Below are 20,730 nucleotides of genomic sequence, written 5' to 3'. Positions count from 1 at the left end.
CTCAATATCTGGGCCTTGGGGAAAGAAGTAAAACCCAAACAAGGCCCAGGCAGCCGGACAGACAGACGTGTGTGCAACCAGTGCTGCGTCCTCGTCACCACTGTGCCCTCTGCCCGTGGCGTCGAGAGCGTTTCCCGCACGCCGGGAATCTGCAGCACAGCCAGGACTCCAGGGACGTGGCTTGTGGGCATAAAGGAAGAGCTCTCCAAGCCCGTGCACTGGAGATCTTACGTGACGTGCCATGCCTGCCGCACCTCTCCGTGATACGGGCACGGCGAGGACACATCATCTCCGTGTCTCCCGGCACTGATACAGTTCCAGCCTGCTGGTGGCAAGTGTGTGCTTCAAATTAGGGATGTGCCTCGCTTGTTACAGGAGGCAGTTTATGTAAGAAATGTTTCAAAAGTCATTTTTAGATATTCTAGGCTCATCTTCTTCTTCCAAAAGAGGAACCTGCAGCAGACAACTCGATTGCAGCCTAATGGTCAAACCATTCGGTTGGAAAAGGAGATTTTGGCCCTCTGTTCCCGGGGTTCTGCCATTTTACACAGCAAAGTTGCTGGATAAAAATTTAAAATAATCTCAAAAGCCTTAACCACATATTCCGTATTTCAAGCAAGGCACTCATGCTTTCTCTTACTTGTTGTCCTTCCAGGCCAATAGCTCTTGTGTTCTTTGCTGGGAGTTACCTTATATGAAATAGGTGTCATGCTTGCTAATCCCATCCGCCCGCTAATCCCGTCTGGCTCCGGGCCCTTGCCCAGTGGTTGCTCCTTTCCCGTCCCAGCCACAGCGGGTCACCTCAAAGGGGAATGTGTCAGCTGCGGGACCTGGGCCCCTCTCACCACAGAGCGGCGGCTGCTTAGGTCCCTGCTCAAGGCAAGCTCAGGCTTCAAATGCACTCTTAAATTCATTCTGAGGTGTCTTTATCATTCAGTATTAGAAATTCCTGGCAGCAGCAAAATAAATCCTGCTTTGTTTTGTATATTGGGTGGGGAGTGGGGTTGTTCTGAAGATTCTGTTGTGTTTTGCCCACATCTGAGGTTACAGAGAGAAAATTAAACAATTAGACAAGTGCAGCCTGTTAGGAGAGAAACATACAACAACATCTCGTCATGTTAACTGATAATATGTTCACTACTTTTTTCGAAGTTAATAGTAAATTGAAGTACATCCATGTAAGCTGAGGCAAAATGCAATGTTCATCTTGCCAAAAATCAAGGAAAGCAAATATTGATGTCTAATTACAATAGCAACAGAGTAATTGCTCTTTTTTTTAATTGCCATCTTTCTTGATTTTTTTTTGAACTCTATTACTTTGTAGCTCTGCTTGTAAGATTTAAATCATATTTTTTGTTGTATTACATACGTGGGAATGCACATGCACACCCTTCAGTAACTGCACTGTCAGATGACTCTGTTTTGGACTAACTCATTTGAAATGAGTAGATGCTTTCAGCTGTCCCTCAGTTTGTCCAAATCAACATTTCTTTGCAAAGTTAGACAGTAAGTAGATGAGTGAACACTTTGTACTCATGGGAGGAAATGCTATTTAGTGGCAGCAGTCCAAATTGACTGTAATTGTTGCAGGAGTCATGAAACATCTCGATTCTCCAACTGTATTCCATAGGAAGTTTTGATTTCCTAAGCATCTGTGTTCCTATATTATTATTACTACTACTATTACTATTACTACTACTACTACTACTGCTGCTATTTTGAAAGAGTAATTTTATTTGCAAGCTGTAGAAGTATCATATCTTTAGTCTGCCATTAATCCTATTGTGGGCTTCTTACAGCTTTCCATATAGTATATGATGTAAATACAATTTTTGGTTATTAAAAGAAAAGAAGTACAGTGGCAGTTGCCTCTCCTCAGGACTATGTTCTTAAAAAATGTATAACACAATTGGAGTAATTCAGAAAAGTAGCTGTTTCATTTGCTTTCCAACCCTCCTTAGCAAAGCGCGAAAAAGGAAAGGCCAATACAGGAAAACGCATTTCATTCCACAGCAAAGAGAGTTGGAAAAAATTCACTTGAACTTTTAGAACTGCAAGGTTGAAGGGTGGTCTAAGTGGAACAGCTAAGAACTAAAAAATAGCTCAATGAAACTAAGAGTCTGTGAGTGTGAAAAGGCAGATACACAGTTTTGCATCTTGTGATGCAGGAACTAGATTGCAGGGAGTTTGGGGATGAAAGACTTCTTTTTTGTTGGCAGTTACTTATTTTATGCTGGAAGTTGTTGGTTAATTGAAAATAAAAAAAGTTGGAAAAACACTTAGAGATTGCCAGAATACACCTTGATGCCATTTTTTGGACAAATAGTTTTGGATTTGGTTCCAAGTGGCTTTCAGTTTGAAATGTAAATTTTAGTTTTAAAAATATAATGGTTACGCTGCAGTAAAAATAAACATTTTGAAATTATGTCCACTGAAGTGTTCAATGGGCCAAGCTGGTTTTTACTAATACATTATTAGGCTTGTTTGGTTTTTCTTCAGTTTTGACATGATGATGGGTTTTTTAGTTTTTATTTGCACTTTTTATTTTCCAGGACAGGACAAAGATTTTTATGTTTCGTTGCAGATTTTTTTCAAGAAAATACAGTGGGCAGTGCGATTTGTTTCTAGAGATTCCTTGGTTCAACACAGATCTTGGTCAGTACCCACTGACCTTCTTCCCAAGCGCAGGTTTTGTTTCAGTTTGGGGGGCACTCTTGTTGGGTGAGCTCTGGGTTTGGCAGCTTTGCCCCCCCGCATGCGGCCCGTCCAGAGCGGCCTCCTCGAGGCCGAACCGCGTGCCCGTCGGACACCCCCACGTGTGTGCAGTTCACTTCCCCCTGCCTCCTCTCTCCGCAGTTGGCACCAGGTTCTGGTGAATCCGATGGTGAGTTGCACGAGATGTCCCAACACGCGGGTGTCGGAGCTGGAGCTCGTTCGTGTCGGTGCGTTCTTGCTGAGGGCCGCACACACAGAGGCCCTTGTTGCCGCCTCGGCCCAGCACGATGAGCTGGGCTTGGCTCTGTTGGTCTGTGGTGTCCGTAAACCCAGCGGGAGGTCAGTGTAAATAAATATCGTGAGGCTTTAAAACAGGGAAAGGAAGAAACAAGGAGTCAGCCCCAGCGTTCGGCGGTTCGTGTTTCCTGACGAGCCGGGCGCCTTCTCCGTCCTTGCTGCGCTGCTGCGGATGGCAGCGAGGGGCTCTCCGAGAGGCAGCGCCCGGCAGCGCAGAGCTCCAGCCCTGCCCTCTCTGAGGAGACGCTCCCCGTCTTCAAAACCTACACTTTTATTTCCAGACAAAAAGCAAGAGGGATGTCAGCTCCATGAAGAAAACCTCAGAAATAGTAACACAGTGTAAGGCAAGTAAAGGCATCAGTGAGCACCTGCCAAGAGCTGCGTCCAAGAGCTCTGCGAGGCTGGAACTGCCTTGTTTTTGCCATTCGGGTGACCTGGGAGCTTCCTTTGTGAAACGGCAGTAGTCACCTATTTAACCCTCCGTGAGGAAGGGCCGCGGGGAGATATGCAGTGCCCAGCTTGCTGTGAGCCCCGTTCTGATTAGGGGTCTTGAGCAGGTTACCTCCAGAAGGGGCAACTCTTCGTGTTCGAGGTGTTGCTTTTCTTAAGCCAGAAGGTGTTGAGTTGAAGCCTCGCGAAGGAGGAGTCTAGAGGACACGGGTGCCCAAGCTGTGCTTTGAGCAGGGCTGGCTCTAGTTTTGGTGGACTTTGGGGAGAATCGCCTTGCGTGCCGCGTACCTTGTGAGCAGCAGGACTGCGCTTGGCTCGCTCCCGGGGCCGGCTGCTTGCAATGGAAAGATGTCTTGTGCTGCAGCTTCTAGGGATGGCAGCAGAGATTCCATGGGAAAAGGGGCCACACATGCTCTTCTCCTCAAACTCCTGGTTGGAGCAGCATTGAAATTGCCCCTCCAGAAGAGACAGCTGGAATAAAAGACAAGCCTGAGGAGTGCAGTGGGGTGGGCCACTGAGAGCTTCTTATCCCTGGGGAAAAGCTGCTGATTGAATGTAACCAATCTGTGGTAAGACACTACCTTGAATAAGGACAGGGCTCTCTGAAAGTTTCTGCTGAAATTATTTTTCAGCAGAAAATAGTGAAGCTGACAAAGCAGCTCCTTTTGTGAGAAGTGATTCCTGGCTTTGGTTAAGTGTTGATTCACATTGAGCTATGGAGTGCACGGAAAACAGTGACATAGTGATTTGGCGAGGCCGTTACCCTGCCTTCCTGAGGGGACAGTTCAGCTGGCGTCATGTTCACGTTTCCTTCTGTACCATCGGGACACTGCTGGCTCCCCAGGGATGGAGCTCAGCACGAGGCGCTGCCGTGGGCAGGAGAGCAGCAGCGCGAGCCCATCAGCTCTCATGCAGTAGCGCAGCGGTCTGGAAACACTAAGTATTTGAAATGCTTTCATTTTTAGGGGGTCCCTCTCGTTTTTGCCTGTTTTTAACTCAAAGAAAATGCCTATTTCTTCTCTTTTTCCTATTTTCTTTTTTTTTTTTTCCTGGTTATTATTAAAGCTTTTCCTGGGAAATGACATTTCAACCTAAAATTGTCAAATAAGTAGGTAAATAGCACAGCCACTTCAGGAGACAGAAGCAAGTTGCTTTTTTATTGTTATTATTTCTTTGTCTAATGGTAAAAAAGCATCCTCCAGAAGGATGAAGCCTGCTCGGGATTCAGCCGAAGCCAAGCGGAGCTTGCTGACCTTTTTCTCGGAAGGAACCTGAGGACCAGGGTTACTGTCAGGAGAGATGGAGGGAGAAATAGGCAGCCCCTGTTTAGGTGCCTCCTCTGGCTGTCTGACCTGTCTTCCTGCAGGGAAGAGTGCCTGGTGACTCCTGCTCCCTGGGGATGGATGGCCATGCTGCTTCCAGGAGCAAATGTGAACTGCTCTCCTGGCGTAGCCAGGGAGGGCCCTGGGAGACTGGCTCAGAAGAGAGGGGAAGGAGCTGGATCTTTTGATGCTATTCCGAAGTTTAAAAAGTGATTTTCCTTCGATTCTTCAGGCAGATCTCCCTTATTTGTGTTAAGATAGTGCCAGGAAAGCAATTGCTTTGCGTGATGCAAATAAACTAGTAGTGACTGAGCTGAGCAGGGCTCTGCAGAGGCCCAGCTGTGTCATCCATCCCAGCTAGCCATCCTAGGTTGCCTTCTCCGGAGCCCCTGGCATTAACAAGATCCCCAGTGCTCTGGAAAAGTTTAGTTTGAGAGCAGCAGGATGTCACCGTATGGAGCCCAACCAAGGGCAGTGCTCAAGGAAACGAGCCGATGGAGCCCAACCAAGGGCAGTGCTCAAGGACACGAGCCGCCCTGGCTACCCGCCTGCCGCGGCGCTGGCCACGGGGCGGCCCAAGGGCCGGTTCTGGCAGGGGCAGGGAGCCCCGCGCAGCACCGCGGGCAGCGGCCACCCGAGCTGACACCCGGCTCTCTGCCCCTGGCCCTGCAGCCACAAGCCTGTCCCCAACAGCCGAGGCAGTCAGCGTGGACAACAGCAGCCTCGATTCCTTTCGCAGTGTCCCTGCGAGGTGACATCTTGGGAAATCCGTTCCCTTTGTAGGGCCTCTTCACATGCTCAAACATTCCCGAATAGTTGCAGGCTCAGAGCCCAAATTATTAAGTCACAGTGGAAACAAGTAGAAATTTCTATTGTATGTAACTGGGCACAGGAAAAAGTGTCTCAAGTAGAGGAAGCTGGAATGTGTTTAAATGCTTTTGTGAATCTGCCGGAGGTTCCAAAAAGTTTGTGTGTTACTGCTGGTTTAAATGTAAAATGTTTCCAAAAGCCCATCAGTATAATCTTGAAACTAAGCCCGAATTAAAAAAAAAATACTGTTAATCTAGCTAATACTAATCTCTAGTAACAAAAAGAGACTATCAGTTAGCAGAAATAATTATATCTGAATGATAACTAAAGCCATTTGGAGCCTGCTACAGAAGTTTATATTTTTCCTTTAGAAATATTGTGGAGGAGACTGGTTGTGTGTTCCTTAGGAATCAGACATAGAGATACACCAGAGATAAGTGTGTTTCTGTCCTTCCCACCGTTTTTTCTGTAGCCTGCCTCATTGGGGTGTTTATCTGTCCAGAAGAAGGAAATCCAAAAAAAAATGTTGATGAAATTGGGCATGGGCTTTCATTGCTCTGCCAAATCTCTAGTGAACGGATTCCTCTGGGGCAAAGCCAAGATCTCGGGATCATTATGGACGGCTAAAAGCTTTACAGTGGCGTATCTGATCGCTGCACTGGCATCTGTGGCAGGGAAGAAACCTTAGATATATGAGTGGGGATCGCCTGGTTATTTATGGCACGCTAACAATGTGTATAAAGATATGATCCGACACATATGTCAACGTAATTCCTATTCACTGACTTGAGGGAAAATGCATTGCAAATCCAGCTACTTGATGTGTTTGGGTTTCTGATACAAAGGTAGCTGCTCAGGGGGGTTCTCTGCGGCTGTCAAAGTATTTATTTTGCAATCAGGCTGATTTTCTCTGGTTTTAAATCTTTTAAGAGAAGTCCTCTTTAGGAAAACAAACAAAACAGGGCACTCCTCCTTTCTCTCCCCCTTCCCAAAGCAGCTCTCCTATGTGGGAAATACCACGTTCATGTCTTAACTTAGTAGGGTGCATTTGTAGTTTCTGGATATTTTTTATTAATAAGGTTCATTTTGCCACCTTGTACGTCACTGATGAAAATCAACTTTTGCAAGAGGTTTCAGCTTTACCACCAACTTACCTGCCACCAAATACTGAAACTGCTATTTTGAAGATATTTTTTTAAAAGCTTTGTTGGATGTTTTTTTAAGCCTGTAGCTCTCAAATGTCCTGGACTCATTGCTGTCATTGCTGCAGTAATGATAAGAACATGTTTTGATTCCCCAAGCAGGTGAGGATAAAAATGCCCATGACAGTTGCCATGAATGTCCTTTTTTGTTCTTCCCTGGGTGGTGGTGACCAGGCTCACCCCAAGGAGACTGTTCCTGCCCTGTCCATCCCCTCTATACGTGCACCTACATGTACCCTATATACGAGCCTCGCTTCTCCCCAGTGGCAGGTGGTTTCAGTTGAAAAGCCTGACCTGTCCTGTGCCCGAGGCAATAACCACTGAGCAGCTGAACCCCATCCACATGTCGGTGCTTTCAGTCTCCTGATTCTGTAGTAGCAAAACTGCAGCCCACTTTACAGGTGAGAAATAGGAAGGAGACTAAGTGACTTTCCAGGGACTTGCCTGCTCTTTGTGGCGGAGCTGGATGCGGAGCACAGCTGGGGTTGTCTTTGGCCAGCACTGTGGCAGAAGGGTGAGGATTTTTCCGAAGTAGCTGAGATGCTCCCAACTGTGCCTGCAAGATTTGCAGTATTTTCTCCCTCTGGTCTTCCACGAAATACAAGCTATAATAACACAGTCTGGAATACTTGAGAAGAAAGACTCCCGAATTAGGAAGGTGTGGGTTGCTATGGAAAAAACAGCATCTAAGCCATTGATGAGACAGAGCAGCACAGCAGAATAAAAGGCCCAAGGGGGTTCAGAAGAGGCACATCTGCAGAAACAGGCAGAGGCGTCTGTTACGGTCCGGAGTGACCTGCTGGTTAAATCAGCAGCGGGGGCAGCTTGCAGGCGGTCAGCGCTGCCCGCAGGAGCAGGGACTGCCTGAGGCCACGGGAGTCACTGAAGGGCTTTGCCGTGAGCCAGGGCCTCTCTGCTTGCCGGGAAGGGGCGCAGGGGCGACGGCCCCATCCCTCATTCCTCACTCACCGCACTGCCGGGTCCAGGGCTTTGCGGGGTGCCTCGTACCTGCGCTGCCGCTGGCAAAGGTGTCAAGTTATGTCTGCAGAAAACCAAGCGGCTCCAATCGTATTCCCAAGGAAATGAATTGTCATCGAGATTGAGTGGTAAATGTTTGGAGCAGATTTATCATCAAAAATACAATATGTTGTGTCTTAACGCAATATGTGCCCAAAATAGTAATGGAAAACTGCCATCCTAAAGGTTACAGTTGCATAAGTGAATAACTGAAGTTTAATTCTTTTTCATCATTAATCACCAAAAACATTATAACATTATGACTTTTGACAATGCTAGGATATTTGCATTCCTTGTTCAAACAAGGTATATTACATTATTTCATACACATACAGCCCTTTAGTAAAATTTATAATTTCATCTTAAATTTAAATTTATTTCTATTCTATGGGAACTTTATATAACATATAATGCTGAAATCTGTCTTTGAAGTGGATTAACTTCTGGACAAAAGACTGGGTTACAAATTTGGAGATAGAAAATAATGTATTGTGGTATACTATATGTGACTGTAATTTCTAGCAGTTCTGCTTAGAAAATATTCAGACAATAAAGAGTAGTGTCCAAAGAACCTGTAGTAAAGCCACATAAGCAAAAGAGTTAACATTTGAATGGACTTTCAAGGTTGAAAATGTTCTCTCTCTCTCTCTCTCTCTCTGACCCTCTGTATATGAAGTATTACTCTTTAAAAATAAAAGGAGTAGTAGAGCGTGAATACTTGAGTCACTGTATTTACTGGATGTTTCACATGGCGTCATAACTGCTCTGATAAACATAAACATGTGAGACCTTTAAGTACCTTAACAACTCCCACCTCTGTTTGATAACCAGATTATCAATGAAGCCAGATAAACAAAATCTGTTCTTTTCTTTCCCTTTGAGCAGAGCGTGGATCATCCTTCTCGTGAACCTCATCATATTGAGGTTGGGCTAAGATGAGCATAACCAGTGACGAAGTGAATTTCTTGGTGTATCGCTATCTCCAGGAATCAGGTAAATCACCTGCCTTTCATATCACTCCACAGGGGGAATGGGGGAAGTGGGGGAAAAACCACCTTATTGCATGGTGTTGCTTTAGGAACGTTGTCTAGTGCGATTGAGACTCGTGTGCAGAGACCATGTGTTTCTTGCATAAACCCCTGTGTCTGAATAAAAGTGCAAGCACAACACAAATGTAAACATTGTGGCTGGGCAAAACAAGAAAATAACCTTTTGTTAGCAGAGTTTTTGTAGAGTTATATCATCTGAGCGAGAGGGGTTTTTTGGCAGCACTGAAACTAGGGTATTGAATCTGTATCTCTTTTTCTTAGCTACCTGAAATATTTCTATCACTTATTTATTACGTCAAGAAGGGTTTTGTCCAAATACATTTGACATGAGCTGTAAGTTGAGCTCCTAAGTGAAATTTTGGATACAAATATCTGATGTTTTAGAACTTAATGAAGACAATCAATCATGTATGTTAACTATGCAAGTGACATCTCTTTTGGTGTTGATTTAGCTCTGTATCATTGTCAATTCCATGGCTGTTTTCATCCACCAAACAAGAAGGACTTTTTGAAGGCTTTTTCCTTTAGAAGTAGTTTCCTCTTTTCTTCCAAACAATATTAAAATTGAAACATAACATTTAGGATATACTTTGTTTCCCAAGTCCTGATTCCACTTTCTGAGCGTGAGAAGTAGAAGCTCTTTTCACTGATGGAAAATACTCTGCCAAGGCAGAAGTGGGAGTGGGGTCAGAAACATTGCCAAAAGATTTGTAGTCCAAATTGCAGTTTACCTAGGATTGGCTGTCTGCCTTGGGTGGTTGAAAGCAGAATAGGCTAAAAGTCTTTGTGTTTCGCCTTCTGGAAGACAAAGGCATAGATTTTTGTGAAAAATACACCTCTTATTGAAGCCAGCTTCAGAATTAGCCCTCCAGACTTGGCAGGTTTCCTAAAGAGAGGACCAACAATGCAGCAGGTAGAAGATACAGGGTCAGCCTGCTTCTCTTGGGCTAATGAGCCGTAGATACAGGCTCCTTAGCTATATTGTTTTGATTTGTTTCTTCTCCTTCCAAGGCTATTTCAATTCCAGGAGCCCAAATCCCTATGTAAGGAATTTCCACTCAACTTCAAAGGACGGTTTATTGTATTTTTATTGTAGTTTTTCAGGATTTGATCTTTTAAAATGTTTCTTTGAGAGTACCATGATGGCCTGCGTTAGGAGCTGTTTTCTCAGGGGGTACTCTTCTCTAATAACAAAGCTTATCTGAAAATGGTCTGGCTCTTGCATGCAATCTGAGGAGGAAAAGAGAGGAACTAAGATGAATAAAATTTCATACAGAGTTTGTTTATTTTTAAAAATAAACTATTGGGTACCTCACCGGGAAATGCTTTTTAAATATTAAAGCAACGCACAGATGGACATAGTTGGAGCCTAAAGAATCCTGAAATTGTTTTACACTGTTATATTTGTATTGTAAGAGATGCTATGTAACAGTGTATTAATACAGTAACTTTCCCTGATGAGGCCGCACCTGGAGCACTGTGTGCAGTTCTGGGCTCCCCAGTATAAGAGGGATGTGGAGCTCCTAGAGAAGATCCAGCGGAGAGCAACAAAGATGATTAAGGGACTGGAGCATCTCTCGTATGAGGAGAGACTGAGCTGGGCCTGTTTAGCTTGGAGAAGAGAAGGCTGAGAGGGGATCTGATTAACGTGTATAAGTTCATGAAGGGAGAATGCAGGGAGGAAGGGACCAAGCTCTTCCCAGTGGTGGCCAGTGACAGGACAAGGGGGAGTGGGTGAAAACTGCAACACAGGCAGTTCCATCTCCATGTGAGTTCTTCCCTGGGAGGGTGACAGAGCCCTGGCACAGGCTGCCCAGGGAGGCTGTGGAGTCTCCTTCCCTGGAGGTCTCCAAACCTGCCTGGATGCCGCCCTGTGCCCCGTGCTCTGGGTGTCCCTGCTGGAGCAGGGGGGTCGGACTGGATGACCTCTGGAGACCCCTTCCAACCTCAGCCATTCTGTGATTCTGTGAAAAAAAAAGAAAAAGAACAAAGGAAGTGTCTTTTGTATTCCTTTCTATGCATCAATAGGGTAAATTACAGTTGTGTAGTGATTCAGAAGGGGACTTTACAAAGTCAAGAACATTCGGATCAGCCAAATATGAGGAAAAAGCTCTTCTGCATCAATGTATCCCCACAGGCAAAGAATTCTTTTTGCCATTTTAGGGTGAACTTCACACACAAATTTTCGTTTTAATTATAAGTTGTACTGCTCTTATTTTCTTACATGAAGTGCCAAATGTTTTTTCTTAAAAAATCCACTTAGACCTAAAGACATTTGCAAATAATTGCATTTGCATTGTTTTTTTTTTCTTTTTTTTTCTGTATCTTAGGCCTATGTTGATTGTTAGGTGAAGAGAGGAAAAAAATGATGTTACATATTTGAAGAAATATTCAAAAATGCTTCAAAATGAGCATATTAAAACCTAGATACTAGGTCCTGCTTTAATAGATGTACCTGACAGCTAGCAAGGTATTCCATGCAGCAAAAGAGAACTATAAGCAATGGTGAATTCACCGATCTCTTTAAAAAGGCATCTTACACTTGGTTAGGTCTTCATCCATATTCTCATTGTTTTTCTCTAGATACTATTATATCTCTATTTTCAGGTCAGATTGGTAACAAGACAGAAATTGTTAAGACAACATCTTGCCTTAATATAAATACCACAAGACAGGACAGCAGATGAAAGATGTTTAATCAATAGCTTCAGAAGTAATGTACGCCAAGTTTAGAGGGCTAGTGCTTATTTGTTTTAGATTAAATGTAAATTCAAACCCCTACAGCTTGAGTTTGCTGAAAACAGGGATTGTTAGATTGATGGTATATTAACTTCTGCTAAACTTAAAGCTTCTAAAAATTCTATTGAGCATGGCTATAAAAAAGGCTTACAAAGTGCTCTGCATGTTCACTTTTCCCTTTCAGTTATCTTTCTTTAATCTTTAAAAATTACAGGCTTTGGCCAAAAAGTGAAGGCAAAAGATGAGCAGAAGAGAAAAAAAAAAAAAAAAAAAAAANAAAAAAAAAAAAAAAAAAAAACCCCAACAACCAAAAAAAGCAGTAAGTGTTATGAAACAGCTGAGCAAAAAACATCCTGTCCTTGTGACATTTCAAATATTTTGCAGGTCTAAGGCAGAGAGGCACTGGAGATTATTTTAAAACATTACCATTACAAAGATAGAATTTCAGAATTTCAGAATATTTAAGGTTGGAAGGGACCTCTACAGATCATCTAGTCCAACCCTCCTGCTCAAGCAGGCACACCTACAGCATGTGGCACAGGGTGGCATCCAGGCGGGTTTTGAAGACTTCCAGAGTAGGAGACTCCACAACCTCCCTGGGCAGCCTGTTCCACTGCTCTGTTACCCTAACAGTAAAGAAGTTGCTCCTCACCTGGAGATGGAACTTCTTATGCTTCAAGGTAATAGGTAATAATAGGATCTTCAAGGTAATAGGAACTTCAAGGTAATAGGATAGTAATAGGTGCTCTGCATTTCATTATGAAAATGCTTGCAGGTCATTCTAATAGAAGTTGAAGTCTTCTGTAATTGAAGTTAGAAGTGAAATTCAATAATTATATTTTCCTTCTTAATTCGCACTCAGGCCAGAAAAGTTGCATTGGAGAGTATTAATAGAGTGGAAATGTCCACACCATTACTGTTACTTTTTAACAAATCCTGGCACAGCAAGAGGAGTTCCACTGAACTGGAAAAAACAAATGTTGTGCCTGCTTTTTTAAAGGTTAAATAAGATGATCCAGGTAACTGTAGGTCAGGTGAAACTATGGGAAGGTTGAAACAAGATCCCTCCAACAAGAAATGAAGAGATGACAACACAGCTAATAACAGCCAGCAAGTTCTTGTGGATAATGGGCTTGTTGAGCAAACTTGATACTGCTTTTTTTCTGAGATTACAAGTTAAGTTGACAAGGATAAGAGCAATAACTTAGACTAGAGGACATTTAGTTAGTCTTGTTGACACTGTGTTGAAAACAATCAAAATAACACTATGTAGAATGAGTGCACCAGAAAGAATGGTCAAATGGACCAAAAATGGTTAACAGGAGAATCTTGAAAAGTGATTGGAGATGGGGAATATTCATCGCCAAGCTTGTTTCCAGTGGGACCTCGCAGGAATCTCTTCTTGGCCTGATACTGCTCAATGGTTTTATCAGCTACCTGGAAGGAAACTCGGAATGATTCCTGAGTACATTTGCAGATGGAATGGAAAATGAAATGGCAAAGAGTGGCAAAATACTCATTACAGAGCCTCCCTAGGTTGCGATGGGGGCGGCCTCCCGATGGCCCTGCACTCCGGCACAGAACTTGGCCAAGTTTATGCTCTAATTATAGCCACATAAATATAACAATAAAGAAAGAATTGCCTCCTCACATAGGGGGCTGTCCCAGGGCTAATCTTTTGTCAGAAAAAAAGCAAAAAACTGTGCACCAGGCAGGACTTTCATTTAAGCTCTGTGGGTGTAGGGGTTCAGCAGTTCTGTTTGCTGGCTGTGTTCGCTTTCCATGTAGGGTTATGAATGCCCCCTATTCCTGAGGTAGAAAGCAGGTGGGTGCTTAATTCAGTTTAATTGTTGTTACTTCCTGTCCAAAAGCCAAGACTTGCAACATTTGGCTAAATACCTTATGAATATGAGCTTTTGGCACACAACTTTGCATAGCCCAATTCTTAAGAGTGGCAAGCACTCCCAAACATGGCTCATCCCAGGGGCGAAACTTCTTAAAATCAGGTTGCTTTTATTTGTAGGTGTCGTGGTCCTCAGATTATGCTTGAGTAAAAATATTAATGAAATAGACTAATTAGTAAAATAGACCTGGATTATATGTATATATAGAAGTGTTATACCAGTGCAGAAATACAAGCATGCAAAATATTTCTGTGGTGGATATGGTCATAGCAACAAAGCCAGGGCATTGATAACAGATGGAGGAAAGCTATCTGAAAAGAATATGTAGTTCTGCTCTCCAAATAACACTGGATCAGGATTGCACGTGTTCAGACTCTCAATCCACGTACTTTTGCTAGCAGTAATCTTCACTGCCAACATATTTCCTCTGTTGCTTTTCTTCAGAGTGAAAACCTGTGCTTCTACCAAAATGATATAAAATTCAAAACTTTGAGTTTTCCCAATGTTTTTTTCTGCTCAAAACAGAATTAGGTATTTCTGTTTTGGAGCGAAAGTCAGAACAAGTCACCAATACGCAGTAGGAATTCCAGAGAGAATTGAAAAAGGGGAAATCAAATCCCTCACATACCTTTTAATCCAGAGCGCGCTGCCATCTGTTGTGAGTAACAAGTCCTTTATTGGGTCCACATGTCCAGTGAGTTTCCTCGCCTGTTCTGGCCAGCTTGCCTTTTTTCACATTTGACGTTCGTAACGCGTTGGTTCATTTAATTGTCTTCCTCTTGGGGCAGTTGCTGTGTGTGAAAGGCGCAGGGTGGGATCCCTGCCCGACAAGGAGCCTGCCCTGGGTGCCCTGCTGGCGCTGCGCTCTCCCGGGCCCTTTGTGCTGGTGGCTGGTGTCTCGCACTGACTTACAATATTTGGGGTTGCACAGCAGTTTCCATTTTCACTCTCAGTTCTCGCTTTCACCTCACGAGTGCTCAGGTGGAATTCTTCCATGTTTTACCGCATCGTGTTGGTAAACTATTTCTCAGCGTACAGTCAATGGCCCCTCCGAGGCAATGGTGTAATAAAGTCATCGGCTGCCTGCTTTTGCTAGAAGGGTTGCAGGGAAATTTTTAGGTGCTGACTTGGGACAACTTACCATCATATTTCAGAATTGTTGTTTGTTTCTTCCCAACCCTAGAAGTCAAGGCAGCTAATAATACATGGAGGCAGCTGATCATACATGGTTGTCTTTCCGTGGTAGATTCAGGCTGACAGCAGTGCATTGGTCTGTGCTTGGTTCACGTTTGATAGATGTGCCTTGTTTTCATAAAAGATAACATTTTCTCTCTTGTTTCAAGCGTGGGCTTAAGGGCACAGTCACACAGCACGAAGGATATTTGCAAATCATGGCACAAAATTGTTGGCAGGGCTGGCACGTGCCAGCAAGGACCTTTCCTGGCTAGTGGATCTTGCTGTTGTGCCGCCTGTGGACATGATAAGGGACACGGATGTTCTAAAGCTTTGGGGATTTCATCCCTGTCCTCTTGTCCAACCAGATCCTAGTATTTTGTATAGTACTAAATTACACTTTTCCAGTGCCCTCACAATTTCTGGAGAAGGAACCAAACCTATTTGAAGGAAAATATCTTCTTCATGAATCATGCTGATGATTTTTAACAGAGGAGTTTTATACAGGAGGTAAACAAAGTATCACAGCACAAGTAAGCCCTCAGGCAATAGGAAATGACTGAAGATTAATATTCTGTTCTATTCAATTTGTGCCTTATGCAACTTTTATAACTTATAGAGGCCTACTTAATATTTGTCCAAAGTCCTTATTTTTTTCTGTGTATGAGGTACATGCTTAGGGTATTTTGAATAATTGTGTATGGCACAGAGCTCTTTAGTCACAGATGTAAAAAGTGCATGGTCAAAATAATTCAGATTAAGCATAGCAGAAAATGTAGGCATATATAGGCCAGCTAAATTTACTTCAAAGCTTACTGCTTCCTTGGCATAATGGGAAGGTGGAAGACTGCTGCTAGGTAGAAAGGGAATATATACAGCACGTGGGCTTTGCTTAAATTATGAACATACACACCTTGGAGAATAGTTTGTGAGAGGAGTGAGATTCCTGCGGATGCCGGCGCTTGCCTGGTGTGGCAGTGGGAGTGAGCGCGGGCGCTGCAGCCTCCGGGGGCGGCGGGTTCCCCCCGGTGTGGCCTCCTCAGTGGATACCGCGGGAGCTGCCTGGCTCCGGGTGACCGAGGTGCATCCGGAAGGATCCCTGGGGCCGGCTCCGTGCCTGTCCCAAAGGGTACATTGGGAGCGCCTGCGAGAAGGGAGGCGCCGCGGCCTCCGCTGGCAGCACCCAGGTACCCTCATGGGGGAAAAGAAGTGGCTGGTTTGCTTGTTTCAGCCTTTAAAGGCAGTCTCCTGCGCCTCAGGCCCGTGCTCAGCCAGTCCAGACTCCTGCTCCACCCAGGGCGGCCTCCAAGGACCTGCCCATTAAGGTGCTTTAAACCCGGAGGTTGACGGAATGCTCTAGAAACTGGGCGCAAAACCGCACCGTAACAGCCAGGAGAGGAGGCCTTCTCTTTGCTGAGGGAAAACACCCCCTTGACCTGACATTGCCCCGTCAAATGCACATTTGGTGTTACTCTGATAGCTGTCTGTGATATTTCTGTCTATATGTGTGTCACGGGCTGAGCTCCATACGCTCTGCCCGTGGTATGGACTAGCTCTTCAGTTCGCAGGCCCAACTCAGCAGCACCAGCACAAATATCCGTGTGTATTTGTTTAGCTTCTGTTTGCACAGGTTCCTTTGTGCTGGGCCTCACTGGCTGCTGGACAGGTATTGCTGATTAAATAAAATAGTACGCCGTGTTAAACGGGGTGTTTAAAGGCCAGGGTCTCATCTGTTTCTGTACCTTTATTTTTCTGCCTGAAAATGAGGGTAGTGCTGTGTACAGTACCTCACAAAGGACAGTAGAAGGTTATATTCCTAAAATATATAGAGATCATCTAATGAAGGACAACTGCAGATGTGCTGCGACAATATTTAACAGTATTTTTCCATTATTTCAAAGTACTATATGTGAATATATACATGAACATATGTAGCTGAACATAGTATGAATTAGTTACTAACTGAATTATTGAGAAACTGGCATTAAAGCTGAAGGCAGAGATTCTGCCATCCCTTCAGCCTTGTGGCAGCTTTGGGGCAGTATGAAATCTGTTCTGAATTGTCATGATTTACCCCAAGTCTGCTCTGTGGACACACAGCTTTGTTTTTATGGTGTTTTGTCCTCTTTTGGGACAGCATACTCAATTAAAATAAAATGACTTAAGCTTATCGGCAGTTGAATACAAAATTAGCATTTGTGACATTACATGAATTATCTGAAATAAATAAACAGCACAATGCTGTTCTAATAGAGTAACATATGTTGTAGTGACTCCCTTGGATAACTATGTTTAAAAAATTTGACAAAAATTGTTTTGCTTTAAATAAACATGTTTTCTAAAAGTCACCCCAGAATTAAAATTCCTATTAAATGAGAAACTATCTGTAGTTATGTATGTAGCATAAAATGCAACATAAAATATATATAAACCTGCCTGCATAATGTGTATGTGGTAAAAAAAAAATGCATCTCTTTTGAACTAGGGAAGAACTTACTATACCATTCCGGAACAGTGAGACTGACTCTGCATTTTGATTTATACATCTTAGTTTGGGGATGGATGAGTGCTGAGGAGAGACATCTCTTTCTCAGTTAACAACTGTATTGTTACGCACAGTTTCTCACTCCATTAGTAAACATCTTCATGCTCCTTGCAAATATAAAATATATTTTTTAAAAATCATGGTCAGCGCTAGAAGGCCACACTCACTTCATTGGGCTGAAGCTCCTAAACTGTTTTTCTTTTAACTTACCAAGGCCAAGTCTGAAGGTAGATCTTGGGAAAAATGAAGCCATTAGCTTAAATCTAGATACTTTTACCAGACTCATTTAAAGTTAAGCGAATTTTGAAGGATTCTGAGCTGACAGCACCTCTGTATCTTATGAAACAACATGTGGATCAAGACCACAGTGCGTGCTTTCTGGAATACATGCTAGCAGTGCTTGATGGCCAGTTTTCCAAAAGCCAAATTCCACAAGGAGGAAACAAAACTATTTTGTATGGCCACAGAAGTTATTTGTTTTGTCATTCTTCGCTCTAGTTACACTTTCAAAAGAATGTCATAAGCTACACAAGGGCCATTTCTGTATGCACAGACCTGTATGTTTGTACTCAGATATCTACTTCATGAACATAAGCGTTAACAATTGCTTTTTTTTTTGTGGTGTAGTTAAAGGGGTCCAATTGAAAAGTTCTTTCTGTGTCTTTACCCCTCTTACATAAAAACAGCAATTTAAATTCCATGTAAGAAGAGCAATACTTGGTGCAGAATTTTGTAAGTTCCTGTGAAGGAAAAAATACACTGAGTATCTTGTTCCTTTGCCATTTTAAAAACCCTGCTTATTGGTATTTCCTTCTAGGTCTCTGCACAGTTTTATATACTTGGCTCTTTTAATTTGTCTTTGCCTGCAAGTTGCCATACAGCACTGGATCTCAGGCACTGAACAAAGGTGGTTCTTTAAAGTTATATGAGCATAAACAATCACACATTACGTTTATTCCGTAATATAAGTTCTGTGATTTTGTTTTGATCACTTAACATCCAGTTTTTAAAGCCTGCATAAATATATATATGTATATAAATGCATATAAAAAGTATAATGATATCATAGACATTGGGGGGAATCAGTGTTTATGCAGGTCAGCATGACTTTGCCAACAGAACAAGCCAAACTGGAGCACTCTGTTCAGCTGCTGCTTTTCCTCATGATTCTTCACTCCCCGTCAGCACCAGCCCTCGTCTGAAGGCACCGGGAGTAGCAACCCGGCGTCCTGGACGCTCCTCTGCATCCCTTCAGCCTCAGCAGGGCGTCCTGCTTGCCAGCACTCGAGGATGTTCCTCCCGCCCGAAGAGGAATGGGATTTAGGGAGAAATCAGCGCCCTTCCCTGTCTGCGGCCCTTCCTGTCTGCAGGCGATCCTTAGCATGATGCACCGCTCCACGTTGTATGTTCAGTTCCAAGGCAGCACTAAAGGATAACACCCCAGCAACTTGAAAGAAAAAAAATAATTTTCTCCCTCTTGAATTGCCCTTTGTAAGTTGTTTTAAGTCTTGCCCATAGTTAGATTCAAGTGCTGGTTTATTTGCAAGTCGTCGGACTAATTTACAGAGAGTGAGTGAAAATGAGGATTATTTCAGACCTTATTTTTAAAGGATTTTTTGAAGTCCCTCTTTCCACTGCTCTTATTCTGTTTTCTGTCTGTATCGTATTTCTTTTTGTGAATTTGCAGTGCTCCGAAAGGCTTCAATAGTGAATGCCAAATAGTGCTCATCAAAAAATCATTTCCAAATTGTGTTAATCTTTTCCAGCATATTTTCCTGCATGAAAAAGAAAAAAAAAAACTGCCAAAAGCATTCTTTGGCACATAATAAAATAATTCTGGGTAGCAGACATTTGCTCTGAATTCTTGGCAGGAGGTGAACAGGTCAGAAATCCAAGAAAGAAAAGGGTGTAACATTGAATATTAGTGAGTAATTGCCGCTACAAAATTTAGGGTAACAACAAGCACACGGTAATTTTGGCAACTAACATAAGCTGCAGTTAGGGCTCCTTTCTCCATGTTTCCCAGGGACTGTGAAAGAGCTGGTAACGCAGGACGCCTTTCCCAGGGCCCTGCAAATGATTCTCATCATCCAGCAATCCTAACCTTAAAGCAAACGCATGGGCCCTATTGTTCAGCTGATTCTTCTAAAAATATATCCCAACTGCAGCTCTTATTTTAAATTGCTAATGTGTGTCCTTGCTGAGCCCTTTATGTAATTGCGAAGGTAAGCATTAAAAAATACACAGGCACTGCCAGAAACAGAGAGGCACTTCCAGGATATATTCCCAAGAAAGAAGCAGCTCAGCCTGGAGAAGAATCTCAGGCTGCTGTGAATAACAAACAAGATGTGGGTTAGGATTTTAGCCCACCTTTTTTCTTTTTCTTTTTTTTTTTTAAACTGTTTGTAGAATATTGTCACTGGCTGTAGGCACCAAACTTATTAATTTCAGCCAAACATATTTCAGGGAAACCACTGTCCTCTCTGTGAAACCTGTGCGTATGTACGCTGGGGTTCTGTGGAAATAAAGTTCTGTTTACATAGTTACGTTTAGACAGAAATTTAAGGGGCAGCAGGTACAGGGCTCCATGTTATGTTCGTAATTCTCGCTCACTGTGCATGATGTGGAAGGGGAAATACTAGATTTTAAAATGGCAACTGCAGTTAACAGCATTATGTTCTCCTGGGCAATGGCAACGAAACGTGTAATTTACCTCAGGAACTAGATTAGCATGTGTTAGGCCCAGGATCAAGAAAATACAGTTGTTCTGAGTTAAACGGTTTGCCTCTGCTTTTGAAGCCAGGAACTGCATTCTTACGTGAGCTTTCAAACATGGGCTTGGTGATACATGTTCCCGGCTCCTCTGCGCCAGTAAATCGCGGCCGTCAAAGGACTTAGCGTGGTGCTAATTGTGCTGCATGTACTTCATTAGTCCGTGGAGAAAACGATGTTGTTAAGGGCCTGTTTCGCTGCCCGTCAGTGGGACTGCTCTGCACTGCCCTGCTGAGGTGCTCGGTGCCACCTCGCCTCGCGGCCGCCCCACACAGCCCTCCCAAGGCCCGCGTGGAAGACAGTTTTCCATAGGGCGCTCCTGGTTTCCTTGGCCCGCTCTGCAGGGCTCTGCTGGCACGGAAAGGTGCCCGTGGGAGAGCGTGGAGCTGACTTACCCTTCTGCCTGGGATTTTCTTCTGCCGCGGTGTTCTGTGCAATGTTTCTGCTTGGTGGGCTAATCTCCCACGAGTTTTGCACATGTACCCATTTATGGTCATGAAATGACTTCACCCTCCGATGCTCAGCTCTTCTTTCCCGCTGCAGCCTGCACAGCCCTGTACACATTCCATCCTTGCACGAATTTTGCATCACTGGAAGTTGCAGTGATAGTGCCCCATACCAGACGGCCTTAAGAAAACAGGCACTGATGCACTCCGAACATTGAGATTGCCAGCAGGTCACACTGCAGCACTTGCAGGTTGGTTCTACAGAGCGAGAAGTTTTAATCATTTGTAC

General features: G+C 43.7%; 1 protein-coding gene across 2 annotated transcripts in view; it reads left to right on the top strand.

The window, feature by feature from the left end:
* TBL1X (transducin beta like 1 X-linked) overlaps positions 1–20,730 on the top strand; it is a 136,563-nt gene that overhangs the window by 68,583 nt on the left and 47,250 nt on the right. For both annotated transcript variants that reach the window (XM_026047159.1, XM_026047150.1), the window contains exon 3: positions 8,699–8,806. In XM_026047159.1, coding sequence (XP_025902944.1) covers positions 8,749–8,806 — 58 coding nt within the window. In that variant the 5' untranslated portion in view covers positions 8,699–8,748. The remainder of the gene's footprint in view (positions 1–8,698; positions 8,807–20,730) is intronic.

This window comes from Nothoprocta perdicaria, unplaced genomic scaffold (assembly GCF_003342845.1).
Source record: "Nothoprocta perdicaria isolate Ctin4 unplaced genomic scaffold, notPer1 scaffold_109, whole genome shotgun sequence".
NCBI lineage: Eukaryota > Metazoa > Chordata > Aves > Tinamiformes > Tinamidae > Nothoprocta > Nothoprocta perdicaria.
Note: the sequence above shows the minus strand (reverse complement) of the source record. Positions and strands in the feature narration are given on the sequence as shown.